This window comes from Leuresthes tenuis, unplaced genomic scaffold (assembly GCF_036924035.1).
Source record: "Leuresthes tenuis unplaced genomic scaffold, fLeuTen1.0.hap1 SCAF_5, whole genome shotgun sequence".
In the NCBI taxonomy this organism is placed as follows: Eukaryota; Metazoa; Chordata; class Actinopteri; order Atheriniformes; family Atherinopsidae; genus Leuresthes; species Leuresthes tenuis.
In genome coordinates, this window is record NW_027325359.1 from 28684416 (window position 1) to 28702110 (window position 17695).

Genomic DNA, 17695 nt, shown 5'->3' on the forward strand with positions numbered 1-17695 from the left:
TACAAGAGAAACGCTGATCTGGGGCCGGTCGTTTTTTACCGTGTTCTTCGTATATTATGCGCACCGTTCAACGTTAAATATGATCCTCAAAATATCCCAAAAGAGCGCTGACCTGGAATCGGTCGTTTTTACCGTATACCTTGAGAACTGACTTCTTTACTCCATCCTTGTATTGTCTGAGGACTATCTGATCTGAACAACCATACATGAGGCATTTTTACAGTATTACATATGTCAGCCGCATAGGCAGACTGAAAAATAACTAAGCAAATGTGTATTTTGCGGATATTATGCAGATTTATATGTTTAGATGATATTTACACTGAACTAAATGTATTCATCCAATTCAGTATTTGGTAAATATATGATTTGTGTTCTGTACTCTTAGTAAATCAGGCGGATAAAAGCCTTGCAGCATGGTTTAAAGCAAGAGTTAGTCCCTTTTTTGTTGATTAGCACATAAAATTGTCCTCTGTTGCACAAGGAAGTATTTAATAGGTCAGTCAGATCATATGGGCAGCATATTGAACAGGTTTCTGAGTTAAAATATGACACGAGGAACATGTGGAAATGGTTAGTATGGTTAAAAAAACAAAGTTGTGTACATTTAGCCCAATTTGAGATAGTTTTGGGCACTTTGTGAATCTTTGTCCAATTTATTCTCCATTTATTTTAAATTGCTCTTCCTTCTATCTATCTATCTATCTATCTATCTATCTATCTATCTATCTATCTATCTATCTATCTATCTATCTATCTATCTATCTATCTATCTATCTATCTATCTATCTATCTATCTATCTATCTATCTATCTATCTATCTATCTATCTATCTATCTATCTATCTATCTATCTATCTATCTATCTATCTATCTATCTATCTATCTATCTATCATTGAGATACACTGCTGAGCTACAAGCAGTACGGCCGATATTTCACATTATTATATGTTATATATAATCTTACATGGTGAAATTAAACATTTTTGTTTATTTTACTTTTATTTCACATTCTTCTCTGATGTATCTCTGAGCAGCAAGCTGAAAGACACTTGCATCAAGGTGACTTAAAAAGGTCGTGGCTGTATTTCTGTGAGCAGATCTGAAACCAGCTGTGATAAGATCTCGTGAACATCGTGCAATCTGATCAGTCTGTAGGTTACACGATGGAAATTTGCATAAAGAGAGGGGCTGAATCATGGTAAACTAGTTACATAGTTTACCTTGGAGGTGGAAAAACCTTTGAATTTCCCTAGTGTCTAGTTTTGTGTTTATCACCAACAAAAATCTGAACCATCGAGTCTGACCTTTTATCTTTTATGATAAAACTTCATCCTTGATGATGAGTTTGATGAGAATAATTTGAGTTTTTCTTCGATTTTCTCACCATCCTAAAACATCACATAAATATAAACAGACATAAAATAAAGAAACAAAACCCAAACAGAAAAAAGTTAATTAATTTTAGATGGATGAGGCTTTTTGTCAAACGTTTTAGTCAAACCTATCCTTTATTCTGAGTGAAAAGATATGTCCAAACTTTTGGACTGTAGATTTCAGAGTCATTAAACCACGATGATGCAGGTCTACAAACTGGATTTTGACATGGTTATAACCTCTGAAAGGCAGACGTCCAGTAAGGCAGATGTAATTTGAAATCATTTGAAAAAATTATGCTATTGACCCTGAAATCTAAAGTTTTAATTAGAAAGAAGGAAAAGTGTTTGTTTTGTTGGGTTTTTCTCATGTTACTTTGGTCTGACAACGAAAACACACAAAATTAGCATTTTACAAACTGATATCATTCATACAGACCAATGTGGGATTGTAACTGACTGAGTGCAGGGATGAAATAAGCCAATATGAGGATTAAAGGGTTAAGTTAACTGGGAGTACAGACTTCAGAGGGACAAAGGAAACATAACATATACATGCTTTTGTACACCTGATAAAAACATGAAATATGCAGCTTTGAACTAATTATTACAAACTAATGAAACAACACAGAATCTCTGAAAGCCTAACTTTTAAATATTGCTTATGTTTTGATCAATCCAAAGGTCCACAAAAGCCCCAGATCCCAACATTTAATGCTTAATCTGGTTACATTATGGGTATTTCTTCTTCTGGTGAAGAAATTAATGGGGACATATGATGAAAAAAAATCCCTTTTTCTCTCTGTCAGAGCGTGTATTTGTTTATCTGAAGTTACTAACTCAAAAACTAAAAAAAAATAAAAAAACTCAAAAAATGAAAATAAAACAAACAAAACAGCAGTTTATGTGGAAGCCCTATAAGGTTTGACATGAACTCGTTCAGTGATTAAGATAAACAAAATCCAGCCTCTTTTCTTTATCTCCTGCTGTTTTTAACAACAGTTATCATCAGTAGTTAATAGAACTCACTTCATAAAGAAATGAGATGACAGCTCTTTTCCAGGTCTTTGTTTAATGATTTCTATCTTGACTAAGAAATCTGAGTTCAGTGTGAAAAGAGGTGGGAATTCATGGTGGAAAAAGGTGCTGTTGTACTGTCTTTCTGTGGTATTTTGACAAAAAAGAAAAACAATAACAACGCCGTGTATCAATGCAGTGATGTATGTTTTTATCTCCAGATGTAGTTTGTTTGTTTCTGGGTTTCCTTGTTGTTGAGATTAACATTAACCCAAAATTAACCATCAGAAGTTAATCATGTTAATCATTTTGATGTCTGGTTATCTAACGGCGATGAGTCAGCAAACTAACAGGTTATTACGACATGAAACTAATTCAGTGATAGAAAATAATGAAAATGTCTAGTAAACGGTAATCTTTAGAAAATTGCCTCGTAAAGGTGCAAACTGAATCTGATCGGTGTTGGTCACATTTCCAGGAAGCTGCAAAAACAAATGCCGAGCAGACACTTTCCTGTCTGTGGTGTGACGAGATGATTTTAATCTCTGCGACACATCTGTGGCCTGTCCCTTCACTGACTGAACAGACTGCAACCGCTTTAACACTTCTTCACTGTGCAAACTCAAAAAAGTGGGTGTTAGGGGGGCGAATAAATGATTTTGGATGGAAAGGTTGACACCTCTCGGTTGCTCAGTGAACAGGATTTATATGGGATGCAGAGCCAAGCCTCCTTCACATCAGAGCAAGAAGACGAACGAACCTCATCCTCCTCACCATCCACTCACTGACAGCATCATGAAAACTCTGTGCTTTGCTCTGGGGCTGCTGATGCTCGCTGTTTTCTACTGCGACGCCTTGCGTGAGTCACCTTCTTTATTGTTGTAGTTTGAATGCTCCACGGTGAAATTTTGATGATGACTTTCACTTGTTTCCCATCCTCTCAGCAATGGCAGTGCAGAACACAGCTCCTGGAGACTGCTGCTTCCGGTTCAACCCCACCAGTTTACCATTAAAACGTGTGAACAGCATAACCGAGACCCACGTGTCCTGCCCGAAGAAAGGATTCATGTGAGTTTGTGCTTCATTATTTCAGTATTTTTGCATCAATTTGGTGCTGAAATGATCAACGGGAACTGTTAACCTGCAGGCTGGATGATTAATCGCATTTTTATGAAAACAACAACTCAACACAGAGGACAATTTTCCTTTTTCCTTTTGTTTGTATGTTCTTCAGAGTTGAAACTAAGAAGGGAAAGAAGATCTGTTACAGCGATACCTTCCCGTGGGCTCTGAACCTCTACAGTCTGCTTCACAGCACAGAGGGCAGCAGTTAGCAGCAACGAATATCTAATTGTGATAATGTATGACACTTCATTATATGAATGCCTGGTTTTTACAGGCCTAAAGCTTGAAAGGATTTTTCTGTTTTAATAAAAGTTGCTAAAGATTTAATTTGTGGCTGCATGTGTTTTTAATAAAATGAATTATGACACAGTTAGATTAGATTGGAGAAGGTTGTGAACCTTAAAACTATGTGCTTCTGACTCATTTCAAAGCACATTTCTGGGTAACAAAACTGTCCGAGAGCGCCCAGGGGCTGAGATGCAGCACCACACCGTCGTTTGACATCTTTGTGGCCTCCTAAACATGACGACTGTCTCTTTAAAGAACCTTGAGATGACATTTGTTGTGATTTGTTCCTGTGACAGAGGTGTTACATTCCACATCTACAAATTCTCTGGTGTTAAATTAAAGCCTCCCACGACTGATCAGACATATATTAATCAGCAGATAACGTAAACAAGCATCAGAATTAATATAAGTGCTTTAAAATCAAACCCTGAGGTGAATCAATCTTGTACTTTTTACTCTACTGTGTTTACATAAAAGCTGTAGTTATTCATTACACTTTTTAAAAAGGCTATAAAACGTCTTTGAATATCGAACTTTATGAAAATAAAAAACATTCGTTTCTCCCCTTTTTTGGCTTTTAGCCCCTGATGTTAAGCTGGAACCTGTAACATAGGATTTAACATAACACAACACAAAACAGAACATCAGAGCTTTGTCTGGATATGTACCATGAAATGAATCATCTCATGCCCTTTCGGTAGCTCAACTAGCTGACTACATATCTGAATTAGTTCCACCTGGGGGAGGTAAATCTTTCTATCACAACTACTAAAAATTATGCCTAAGTGTTGGTCAATCAAAGCTTTTATATTATTTAGAATATTTTTTACCAATAACTTTGCAATTATATGTTAAAAGCAGGAATTGGTAGTAATTTTGATGTGTTTTTATGGTGTTTCACAGTTACTAAAAGATGTGATTACTCAATCTCTGACTGAAAACAGGTTAAAAATAGCTTTTATATTGAAAAGAAACCTCATTGAACTCTGTTTGATCTTTGATTTTAACTCAAGTTGTGATCTTTATCAAAGCATATTTTTTTACAATATTTACAGGATACAGTCATGTAAAATTGAAATAACACCCTCCATCGATTCTGAGGTTTTATGTATCAGATGAACAACATCGCAGGACATCACACAGCTTGTAGAAGCAACTTTAGCAGCAATAAGTTGAAGTGATGGTTTTCTGTGATGTTATCAGTCTCTCTCATGGTTGTGGAGGAATCTTGGTCCACTCTTCTTTCCAGCGTTGCTTCAGCTCATTGAGGTTTGCAGCATTGGTTCATGCACAGCTCTCTTAAGGTCCCACCACAGCATTTCAGTCAGTATGAGGTATGAGGTGTTTGTACTGATATGCTGTGTTTGGTTTTCTCCAAACGTGCTGCTGTGTTTTATGACCAAACATCTCCACTTTGGTCTGGTCTGTCCAAAGGACATTGTTCCAGAAGTTTTGTGCTTTGTTCAGATGCAGCTTTACAAACCTAAGCTGTGCTGCCATGTTCTTTTTAGAGAGAAGAGGCTTTCTCCTGCAGCCCTTCCAAATGAGCCATACTTGTTCAGTCTTTGTCTAATTGTGCTGTCATGAACTTTAACCTTCAACATGCTAACTGAGGCCTGCAGAGTCTGAGATGTAGCTCTTCGGTTTCTGACATTGGGGGGAAACCTGTTGGGACGTCCACTCCTGGGACGATTGACAGCTGAATGTTTTCCACTTGGGAATAATCTTTCTTTCTGTTGAATGATGGAGTCCAATTATTCTGGAAATGACCTTATAACCCTTCCCAGATTGATGGGCAGCAACAATTGCTTCTTTCAGCAAAGACCTCATTGCTGAGGTCTTTCCTCATTGGCATTGTGTTAACACACACCTGAATGCTGCAGAGCAGCAAACTGACAAACTTCTGCCTTCATAGAGGTGCTCACACTTACTACTGATCAGTTAATCAAGTGAATTTGATTAGCTACCTACTCTCTTTATTTCTATAAAACAATTAGAGTGTATTTAGTTTTTAACAAACTGCTTCTGCAGTTTGTGTAAAATGAATAATTACACAGTCAAATATCTTATCTTGTTGTTCATCTCAGGTTGCATTTGCCTCATTTAAGACACAATAAATGCAGAGCATCTTTTTTTTTTACCATGTCCTGTTGTGTAAAACCTCTGAAGTGAAAGATAGTGTACTCTCTTTTTCACATAATCGTATGCGCCATGAGGCATGCACACTGTCGACACATTCTATGCTGAAGCCTGAAAATACATCTGCAAACACACAGGAGCTTTAATCTTAGACGATCAGGCGATCTGCAAGTGTTCAGCGGTGATTTCCTGTATAGATCTACACCACAAAGTGCTCTCGTTCTGATAAAGATCAATGAGGTTTTAGCAGTTGTGCACTTGTTACAGTTTACAGATCTCACACCATCGTCTTCTGTGTGACCAGGGCATGAACATGAGCATCACGTAAACCAAGTATTTGTTCTAAATGCATCGAGAGAAACTGCTGTGTTGTGCAACACGCAGCCTTCACTTCATCAGCATGTTTCGGGATCAATAAAGTTTTTATCCATCTTAACAATGACACAAGTCACCATCCCTACAGCAAGCAGCTGGGTTACCAAAGGTCACGGAGGAGGTGGCGAGATACATGTCACATGTATGTAACACGTGTTAAAAGCAATGAGTCACAGGTAGTAATATTCCAAGGACAGCCACACATATGTGCACATTTTTTCCTTTATTATATTTAACAACAGTAGCAAAGATCAAAGTCTGAGTGACTGTGGGTCAGTTGGAGGATGTTGATACTGCACATGGTGACCCAAAACCTTTGGGACAGGATAAAAGAAGGACATTCACAACAGCGTTGACTCTCACAATATCATGTTAGAAGATGTTAACGATCCTATCAGATCTCCACTGACCGCACAACTTATCATAAAGATCAAAACCCAATCAATTTCAAGGAAACCACTTTGGACTGGTTTAAGTCATGTTTATGTGGTAGATTCCAGTTTGTCTTCCACACACACCAGTTAGTGGCAATGTCCTGCAGTTCTGCTCTCGTTGAACATGCTTCCTTTGGGGCAATGTCATCAGGACACATGACATACATTTTCATACTTATGCTGACAAACTTACAAAGTTCTGGATGCTTTGGACACTCTCCAGCTGTTTGTATACAGCAGGAGAAGCAGGCAGATGTGCACTCACAGCTTCTTTAGAAGGAGCAGAGACTTAAAGATAGTTTGCAGGTATTCTATAGAATTTGTATCTCTAAAGTTGGGAACACAAACTTATTTAGTTATATTTAATTCTGGACCAGGATCTGTTCTTTGACTCTCATATAAAACAGGTTTCCAGGACTGTCTTCTTTCACCTTCGTAATATCACCAAAATCAGGAACATCCTGTCTCAGAGTGATGCAGAAAAACTGCTCCCTGCATTTGTTACTTCAAGACTGGACTTCTGTAATTCTTTATTATTAGATGGTCCAAAAAAACTCCCTGAAAAACCTCCAGCTGATCCAAAATGTTGCAGCCAGAGTTCTGATGAGAACTAACAGCAGAGAGTTTCTACAGTTTTAGCTGTTAAATTCAGAGTAGAATTTGAAATTCTTCTCCTCACATATAAAGCTCTTAATGACCGAGCTCCATCATATCTTAAAGATCTTATAGTTGGATATTTTCGCAACAGAGCACTTTGCTCTTAGACTGCAGGTTTACTTGTGGTTCCCAGAGTTTCTAAAAGTAGAATGGGAGGCAGAGCCTTCAGTTATCAGGCCCCTCTCTGTGGAACCAGCTGCCAGTTTAGGTTCAGGAAGCAGACACCCTCTCTACCTTTAAGATTAGACTAAAACTCTCCTTTTTGATTAAGCTTATAGTTAGGAATGTCTCAGGTGACCCTGAAACATCCCATAGTTATGCTGCTATAGACCTAAACTGCTGGGGAACCTCCCATGATGCACCTCTCCTCCCTCTGCTCTCTTTACTCTCCATGTGACATTATTGTTGTCATTAACTTGCGTTTCTCTTGCTCAGCAGGTATCCCTGTCCTGGTGTTACTGTGCTTGTTGTCCCCTCTTTCCTGTCCTCTCAGCCCCCAGCCAGTCGAGGCAGATGGCCACCCTTCATGGTTCCGGTTCTGATGGGGGTTTCTTCCTTTTAAAAGGGATTTTTTTTTCTCTCCACAGTCGCATCATCCACATTCAGGACGGAAGATTGGATTGAAGATAAGTTTTGGTCCTCTCAGTTAAGCAACTTTCTTTGAATTGGCTCTGAATGAATTGGGTTGTATTGATGGACTGGATTCGATTGGATTAGGATTATATTACAATGAATTGTATCTTTGAAGTGCCTCGAGACAACATTTATTGTGATTTGGCGTTAAATAAAAAGTAAAATAACCACGTCACATCTGAAAAGAGTTCTTATTAAATGCTTCACAGCGTGTAAATGCAGAACTTGTTGTTTCTCTTTATTTGGTTTCCATGCAACCAATTTAGCTTGAATCTCTACTCAGCAGATTCTGATAAGTTTGTCCATATATACAAAGCTTTGGACTACCTGAAGTGTTTGAAGCACACATCAACATGCAGCTGCATCATCCTTACAGATAGGACAAAAATGCACAGACATGCAGACACAAAGAAAATGCATGAAGCTTTTGTTACGTACATTGTTATTAATCAGGTTCAATTCCCGGTCGGTCTTTATATCAGTCTTGATATTTGCAACTTGACTTAATCTGAGCATTTTCAATGCTCTCAGCTTCGCTGCAAGATGCTTAAACAAACAATTCAAGTTGCTACAATCCCACAAACTTCCTGTCAAATTATCTAAAAGTCACATCTAACGCTCTTAACCAGTCGCTTGTTGGCAGAAACAAGGTCTTTTTTTTTTTTCTTTTTAGAAATATGAATATGCAGATGGAAATGTTTGGGCAGCTATAAATCGTGCAGATGAGAACGGATCGTTTCAAACGTCGTCTGAAACGTCTGAGTGATCTCATCCACGGTGAAGTCGGCATGAAGGCTCTCGGTGTCACAGTGGGGCTGCTGCTGGTGGTGTTCACGCTTCATCACTGCACTGCCACACGTAAGTCTGTCACTCTGCTTACTGCTTTCTTCTGGTTATTAGGGGGTGTTTTTGTGAGTTATCATCTGACAACCGGCACATCAAGACCAGATGCTGAGCTGATATTATCACTGATTACAAAATCATTCTAATATGCAATCGTTGTTAAAGGGAGCTGAGAGAGTGCAACATCAATTAATCCTAAAATAGGCTTGATTGCATTATACTTTCTAAATAAATGTTTAAGTAGCACTTCTATAATAACTTTATTTACTGACAAACACTCTTAAATTTTGTTGTTTTCATCTTAATTTTCCCCATTTGGAGATTATTTCAGGATTGTCCCTGGAAAAGATGCAAGAAAGTAAGATGAAGTCTGCAGTTCTGGTGAAAAACTTAATGTGAAGACAGACTTAGATGCTCGATAGATCGATGTGTTCCGAATGTAGATTTATTTCCTTTGGCTCACAGTTAGAGCAGAAGCAGGTTTGTCAATTCAACGACAATTATTAACTAGATTACTGCACATCCCTCAGATTATGTTAGTTCTACTTTGCTTTGTGTATTTTTTAAGCTGAATTGAATAATATTTTACTAATTCCAAAACTATCTTTGCAGCACAAAGACTCAAGAGGCAGTGTTAAAGAAAAAAGGCCATTTTCAGGGCACAAATTCACATTTACACAGTGAATCTAACCAAAAGAAAATAGAAAAATAAACACTCAGAAAAATTCCTTCAAATATTCATTAAATATTTTTAGTAAACTTGCCACAAAAATTACGATGGACCAACATTTCCTGCATTTATTGACACCACATCACTCTTCAGCTGTTTCATGCAAGCGACCACTTAGTTAATCAGTTAAAATGAGCTTTCTAACAAAAGTGAAGGTTTGGAAACAGGATCAAACGCCACCAGCGGAACGTTTAGGCGTCCGTTTTGTTTCTTTAAAATATTCCAGAAACTTGTATCCACCCTCGGACGTTCACGAGTCCAACAATGTTGGACTTTCAGCTCTACGAAAACAGCTTCAGAATTACAGCTTATAATTATTTACAGGATAGCCGTTATCAAGAGGGTCCAAACCGACTGAACACAAATTAACAGCTGTTTCCATCCACACTCGAACATTAGTAAATTACACAGTGGGAGCAAATACATCAACAGCTTGTTTTAAGTTATAAAGCAGATTAAAAGGAAGGGAAAGAGTTAAAGATTCCAAATATTGAGGAATTTTTTGGAGCTTTATATTCAAACGACCTACATCAGACTTCTTTAAAAACTTACAGAACAAAGAAATACTAATATGCTGTTCGTCTAAGCGAATATGATGATAGATATGGGATCAGAGGCTGTTTCAAATATAGTGAACACAGCGAAGATGCCGTCTGGACTTAAGTTGAAAGTATAAAAGTAACAATTAATCAGCCAATAAAGTGAGCTCAGACACCATGAAATTTCAAACTCAATAAAAAACATGAGAAAAGAGAAGGAAAAAATAAATTAAAACATTAACATAGAAGCAATTTCAATAAAACTCCAAACAGAAGCATGAAGGTGAGAAATATAAACAGCAGAGCATATTACAGAGGTAGTAACGGAAAAAGATCAGTGGATAAAATCCTTTGAAAGGAGGTTTAATAACTTTTTAGCCTGAATTCAAAAGTAGAGAATCACAGATCATCATCAATTATAAAAAAATAATCAATTAAATGAGCTGGATGTTGTCTGCATAATAATGAAAGCTTATGTCACGTCCCCTCATAACACTCCCAAAAGGAGGCATGTAAAATTCAATATGACATTTCATCTAGCCAGCGAGATGGATAGATAGACAGATGACTTTATTCATCCCCGAAGGGAAATTAAGTCGTCATAGCAGTCCGGTAAACAATAAAATACAACAGAATAAAAAAATAAAATAAAGAAATTAAAAATAAAGAAAAAACAACAAAAAAAAACAGAATGTGACAAATAATATACTATGAATATGTAACTATAATGTGCAAAAGATTAGAACATTGTATAAATATAATATCAATATGGTTATACTGGCACATATCACATATGATATGAGGTAAATGTTCCAGTATTTGAGTTACAGAGTGCAAAAGGTGACAGATTTAATTCAGTTCTGTAATAGTGGCTCTGACAGAGCTAGATCAGTTATAAAGTCTGATTGTGGTTAGGAGGAACGACTTCCTGCATAGTTCCTTAAAGCAGCGGGGTTGAATCAGTGCCCAGAATCAGAAGAAAGTTGTAAACTTATGAGTCAAACCCGGTAACATAACGCAGAACTATTTCTTATTCAACGGATGTTCATAACGAAACTACCTTTAAATCAAGTTAAAATCAAACTGTGAGAATTTCTAAAATATCAGAATTTGTAGGTGTAAATGACAGAGTTATCAGCGTGAAGTGTAACGGAACAATCTGCACAAATCTTTGATGGAAACTGAAAAAAGAAAGAGTCCGAGAGAGGTACCTTGTGGAACGCCAGAGTAAACCAGAAGGATCTCGGACCTTTCTGTCCATGTCAGACATGGCGCAGATCCAAAGAAATACTTTTCAGGCTTAAGAAGAAACTTTTCACACGAAGGGTGAAACATTAACGTTGAAGGAAATCATTTCATTGAGTCACTGATGTTAATTCATACTTGTTTTTGTCGTGCTGAAGAAGGTCCAACATGCATGCAAAGAAATATTAGAATAGATATTGAGGTTAAATGAGGATTGATATAATTTTTGGGAAAATTTGTGCACAAATTCACATTTCTCTGAGAGTTTGGAACAGCTGAATGATTTAAAACTTTGGTTCACTCATATTTTGGGTAAATTTCTTCTTAAATTACATAAAAAAATATTGAAATCCCTGCATGGTGGCATCTGTTAATAATCCCTGTTGTGCTTTTCCCCCCCCTTTAAAGCAAGAGGACCTGTGCCCACAATGTGCTGCTTTAACTTCTTCCAAAAACGTATTCCTGCGGCGCACATCCTCTCCATCACCAAAACTCAATACCAATGTTCACGAAAGGCGTTTGTGTACGTTTACATTTTATTGTCTTTTTCAAACAAAGAGTTTCTCTGCTTCTATGGTGCAAAAATAATGGCAGAAATCTCTCTGCAGGGTCACTACTCCCAGGGGGAAGTTCTGCGTGGGCCATAAAGAAAACTGGGCTGAGGAAGCCTACAAGGACAACATGAAAAAGCACCAAACAACCGCATCAACATTCGTAACAGGCTGATGGAGATCAATTCTCTGTGTCATGGTGGTTTCCAGAAGTCAGAGACAACCATTATCCTTCTGTTGGCTCCCCTGAGAAACCAGCAGTCAGGACATGATTTACCCCGGATAAAAATCCGACACAACAATGATTTTTGAATATGGACTTTTAAATGTCAAAACTTTGGCGTATTTCTAAATCTTTAAGCTTTCACAGTATTCACAAATTTACACAGAAAGTGACAAGTTTCTGATCTGGTCTCTGACTTCTGAAACCCGTTTTGTTGACATTTCTAAACTATACAGAAGCATTTGTTATTATTTGCTTATATCTTTCTGTATTATTCCTTTTGTTTTTGCTTTGTTTTCTTCATTATAATTTTTATTATCAAAAAGGCAAACACTTTGACATTTACCAAAACGCAGCTTAGCTAAGTTAAAAGAAACCGTTTCATCTTTTCTTAGTTGGATTTGCTTCATAAAGCATGATCAATTCGCTTGTTTTTGACAGAGAATAAATCTCACAATCAGTGTCAGTGTCTTCTTTTCGTGTCATAAAGTTCTGATCTGTGTCACTAAATTTAATGCAACAATGACTTTCAGTTGCTCGTGGGCTTTACAAAATCTGTGCTCGGTTTGACAAAAAACTTCTTGGCTCGTCTAAAGATCTAAAAACTCGAAGCTTGCACTGCACAAACATAGAAGGCATTATGTGTTGGAAATAACAAACAAAAGCTCAGCAGGCACGACCTATTACTCAATGTGTTACTACATCTCCGATCATGTACGATGATCTTTAGGACAAATCTTTCTCTACTTGCATTAATGTTCAAAAATAGCATGACGTTTTAATTTTAAAATCATTGAATTTTTTAGTGATTTCTGTAATTTGGGACCTGGAAGTGGCTCTGAGAGAGCTTCATAAGTCCTCTCGCAGAACGACCATCTAAAAACGGCGACATACACCCTGTTAAGCTATTAGATGGAAGGTACCTGTTTACTATCTGTAAAAGACATTTAAAGGACTCGGAGAACAGGGCAAAACACTTTCTGATCTGAAGAGACGAGGTGAGCACGTCCATGCTGAGCTGAAAATTATTCTAAAATGCAACCAGTGTCAAAGCTTAGAAAATGTAACATCAATTCCAGCAGCAAGAAAAGTCAGTAGTGTATCAGTTAATCAAAATATGATTATAACACTCCTTTAATGACTTAACTTACTGACAGAGAAAACACAATCATCTATGAAAACTTAGTTGTTATCATCTGAACCCACCACAGAAATACTTTGATCTCTATGTGATGACAGAATAGAAAAACATTTTATTCATATACACGAAGATAGATGTTCTAAATGTTGCTGTCTTTTCTTTCATTCTGTAAACTCGAGCCATCACAGTGAGAAGATAAGTAGTTTGTCAGTTCCACCATAAAAAAAATAAAGATTCTGTACCTGCATCCCTTAAAAACTGGACTTTTTGTTTGGAATTCCAACCAGCTCATCACCTGCTTTAATCGTCCCTACAGTGGTGGTAGCATCATGCGACAGGAGTGCCCTCCAAGAGCGACTGTGGGGAGGATAAAGATGGATACACAGAGGTCAAGAGTCCAGCAACCTGAGACTGGTGGGATGCTCCACCTCCTTGACTCGACTCTGAGACCACCCTGCCATAGCAAACATCTGAGAACATCTGTAGAGATCTACAGATGGCTGTTCAGAAAGTTCCCATCCAATCTGACAAACGGGAAGAAGGGGAAAACTTTCCACAGCTCGTAGAAACTAACAGAGATGAAGCTGAAAACAAAGCTGAATATTTATGTGGAATTATCACTGTTTGATTCTGTTACATTAGAACAGGGGCGTCCAACTATAACACACAGCGGGCCAAAATGAACAACTTGGACAAAGCCGCAGGCCAGCGTTGATATTTACTGGAAAAATGTCGACAATTGAGGTGGTTTTTCCTTCTCATATAGAAACAAACTTAAGTTTTGCTTTAAAAAAAAAAAACCTAGAACAAGCAAAGCTTAATACTATAAAACGGATCTGTAGCATTAATTTCTTAAATAGAATAAAAAAAATCGTAAGCCTCTTTCTCTATTTGTAGCTTTCTGAGTTAAATTTCAAACCTTTTTTTTTACATGCTAACAAAGATAATAAATATATATTTTTTGTAAACATATATTATGCTTCTCACCTGCATAGAAAACTCTTGTTTTCCACCTTTTGTTAGGCCATTTCTGGGAGCGGTGGTCCGACGCATGATGTCGCTAATTAATGTCAACAGCTTGTGGTTCCTGATTGACGCGTCCCGCACAGCATTCTGGGATTTGTAGTATTAGCGGTGAATGCGCCGTGTACCGTTGGACCAGCTCTTGAAGATATTTGGTATTATGTCGCGGGTCAGATTTGATTTTGACATCATAGCAATAAAAAATACGAGTAAACACAAGTTTTTACTTCGTCTTTAAGGACGACAGAGTTCAGATTGATTGGCAAAAACTACAATTTGATCCATTTTAATGCTAAACTAAAGTGATTAAAAAGTGAAAATAATACTTACCTAAACAACATTACAGTCATTTAAAAGGTATTCTATTTAAATTCTACCAAAAAGATCACTCCAGATTCCATCGTTCGCCATTTCCAAAAGTCATATTCTAAAAGGTTTTATGTGTGCGTTTAAACAAGAAAATTCATCCACACATTGACAATTAAAGCATAACTTGTCAACTTTAATATTAACCATGTACAGTTAGAGACAGAACAAATGATAAAACAAAGAAGAGAAGCAAAAAAAAAAAACAACAAAAAAAAAAACAACACTGTTTATATATATAAAAAAAGAAAATATTACAAAAAATACATAGAAACTTATGTGATGCTGTTGAAAGGGTGAGAGATTACAAGCATTTCAAAGAATTTATCTATATTTTTAAACCTTGTAGGACCACAAGATTGCTTCTCCCAGATTAAAAATGTGGAGTCCTGAGAAGGTGTACTCATTGGCATAGATGTATACAGTGTACATGTATGTGTGTAAATGCATGGAAAACTTTTCATGGCATCTTAAGACGAGTTTCACACGAGCGGTTCAGTTTTACATTTTCTGTTATAGAAAAAAAGAGAAAGAATAAAACAAAGGCCAAAGAGAAGTCTCCAGTATGTTCGCAACAAACATTTCCATCGTGACCAGATCAATTGTTTACTGGTTTAAGGGCGCGAGGTTAGTCCCCCGTTACATATCGGTGTGAATTTATCATGATGCCTGAAAAACTAATCAACTAAAATAACAGATTTTAAGTTCGTCAACCGTTCATAGAGCATCGAGATCATCAATATATCATCATATGAAAATAAAACAACTCTGGGGGAGAAATAAAGATTCAACCGCTCTTATCTTTTTAGTTGACAGATCAACAAGGGTGGGGTTTTTTTTTTTTTAGTTTTTTAGTTTATTTGTTTTTAATGGAAGTCAAAGTCAAAGCTTTGGCTAAACTGTTAAAAATCGACTTCGAGAAGGAAAATTAAAGAAATATTTCACTCTTCTGGTTAATTGTCCCTTTAAGGTTTGGCCCAAAAGGAAAATATCAAAAAAAAAAAAGAAAGAAGAAGATCAACAACACCCATCACATACATCACAATATAAAGCATCTTTGTTTTCATCGTATCCTGTAAATGAGGCTTTTGCATAATACTGTCCATTCAGCAGGGAAACACACATGGCAATGACGGCTTCTTGGCTGCTGTTACAGATTATTTACCTACTTTTATTCGTCCGTACGTTTCTGAAAATATCTTACAAAACACACCTGCCACCACACAGATAAATTCCACCCAAAGGCCCGGTCACACAAACGGAAGCTTCTTTAAAAAAAAACAGAAATTAAGTTTTGTGATTCTAAGTTTTTATCTAAACGTTAGCCAGAAGTTAGCCAGCTCACAGTTTAACTCGAAACACAAACTTCCTGAAGGCAGAGCGTCAATTTTTTATCTAAAAACGCATCTGATGACATGTTCCATCAGCAGGAGAAACTTAAATTTGTACTTTTTTCGGTTTAAACGATACATTAAATTATCTTTCTTGTCTGACATGAAAAGGGCTGATTAGTAGTTCATTTTCCTCACTGATTGGCATGTTTGCAGTTAGTTTTACATGTAACCGGGCCTCGAATCCACCCAACTGCCACCTCCGCCTGACACGGTTACCTTCACGCTGGTCTATCTGCAGATCTACGGACACCAGGAGAACATACGACTACTACATGTGTACAGATGGCTATGCGTGGTCCCTGCCACGTGTTAACTCTGTCGGCTCAGAGGAACTCGGCTTCACCTCTTTGTCGGGAAATATAGGAAAATAGAGCTTCACAAACACATGCGTCCCCCACGAAAAAGGAAAAAGCTTTCAACAGATACAGTAAAACCCTGCAGAGAGGCGAGTGTGTGTGTGTGTGTGTGTGTTGAATGTTATTTCTGGCTGTGTGTGTGTGTGTGTGTGTGTGTGTCACACCGCTGTGGGGATGAAGAGAAAAAAGGAGTTTGTGTAAAAGTGAAGCGAGGGGCCTCGTCTCTCCTCAGAAGATTTTCCCTTTCTTCTTGTTCTTTTCCATCGTCCTGGAAGACAGAAGGAGAGCATCAAGTTTGCATCTTTAACAGCAACACAACAGAGAAACAGACACCGTGGAGAGGAACCGATCGTTCTGAAGTGAGTGTTGTGTAGCAGAACAATAAAAAGGGAAGGAAGACGGAGATGAAAAAAACATCTCAAATTCTAATTTTATAATGAGATAAAAATAAGCTTTCATGCAGTAAACACATACAAAAAAAGTGACTTTCTGATGGAAAATAGCTGATATGGGATTATTTTAACACCCAATCAGTGAAATTTTGATTGATTCGTATTGATTTTGAACAGTGAAGGAAGCAAAATGCAACTGAGAGACTTATATGATTTTCTTAAGATTAAGTGTCCTTGAGAGCCACAAATAAGTTACAGAGAGCCAGAATGAAAAATATAAAGACCTAAAATGTGTCTTACACTTTTATTCAACCAGGTAAATGGAACTCAAACTCTTTCCTGCTTGTGTGTTCTGCCGACAGCTGCTTTAAGGTGTGCCTTTATGTAAAGATTTATGTAAAAAATCTCATTTAAAAACATATTACATACTTTTAGCTTTAATACAGCATTCAATTTATCTTAATATATTAACTACAAATAAATTAAATTATTGCGTGAAACACACATAACAGTACCAGGTTGAAAAGATGCATGTAAGGAATCACAATTAATCTAATTTTACTTATAAACTGCTTTTTTTCTTTCAATAAAGCGAACCATAACTGCTTGATTTTGGGTCAAATGAAGCAGAGTTTTAAAGACTGTTGTGATTCAAGCCAGCGAAGCAGATGATGAGCAGAAAACGGTGAGTTTTACTCACTTGGAGGCGTCCAGTTTCTGCTGCTCGAGGATTCTCTGCTGAGCCTCCCAGTTGGCCTTCTCGTCTTCAAACACTCGCCTCTTCTCCTCCAGCTCCTTGTACTGAGCCTCCAAGTTTCTCTTCATTTGTTCGTGGCGTCTCTCCAGCT

At 37.2% G+C, this 17695-nt stretch overlaps 2 protein-coding genes across 5 annotated transcripts in view; one reads left to right on the forward strand and one right to left on the reverse strand.

Annotated features, from left to right (window-relative positions):
• Positions 1-3057: 3057 nt before the first annotated feature.
• LOC140306684 (C-C motif chemokine 4-like) lies at positions 3058-3829 on the forward strand. The gene is made up of 3 exons (XM_072385284.1): positions 3058-3252; positions 3338-3461; positions 3628-3829. Exons 1-3 carry the CDS (start codon positions 3102-3104, stop codon positions 3725-3727), a joined length of 375 nt encoding a protein of 124 aa, XP_072241385.1. The 5' UTR covers positions 3058-3101; the 3' UTR covers positions 3728-3829.
• A 10991-nt stretch (positions 3830-14820) lies between these two features.
• septin15 (septin 15) overlaps positions 14821-17695 on the reverse strand; it is a 38703-nt gene continuing 35828 nt past the window's right edge. For 3 of the 4 annotated variants that reach the window (XM_072386573.1, XM_072386572.1, XM_072386571.1), the window contains exons 12-13: positions 17548-17693; positions 14821-16723 (exon numbers count right to left, since the gene is read on the reverse strand). In XM_072386573.1, the coding sequence (XP_072242674.1) occupies positions 16684-16723; positions 17548-17693 (186 nt within the window). In that variant the 3' untranslated portion in view covers positions 14821-16683. Of the gene's footprint in view, positions 16724-17543; positions 17694-17695 lie in introns of those variants that run through there. The other variant, XM_072386574.1, reaches the window with a different exon arrangement.

Bases quoted from the DNA above. Each gene is read 5' to 3' on its own strand.
- LOC140306684 (XM_072385284.1), top strand. From the start codon at position 3,102: ATGGGATGCAGAGCCAAGCCTCCTTCACATCAGAGCAAGAAGACGAAC. The intron at 3,253-3,337 runs GTGAGTCACCTT...CCATCCTCTCAG, and splicing joins TTTCTACTGCGACGCCTTGC to CAATGGCAGTGCAGAACACA. The intron at 3,462-3,627 runs GTGAGTTTGTGC...TATGTTCTTCAG, and splicing joins TGCCCGAAGAAAGGATTCAT to AGTTGAAACTAAGAAGGGAA.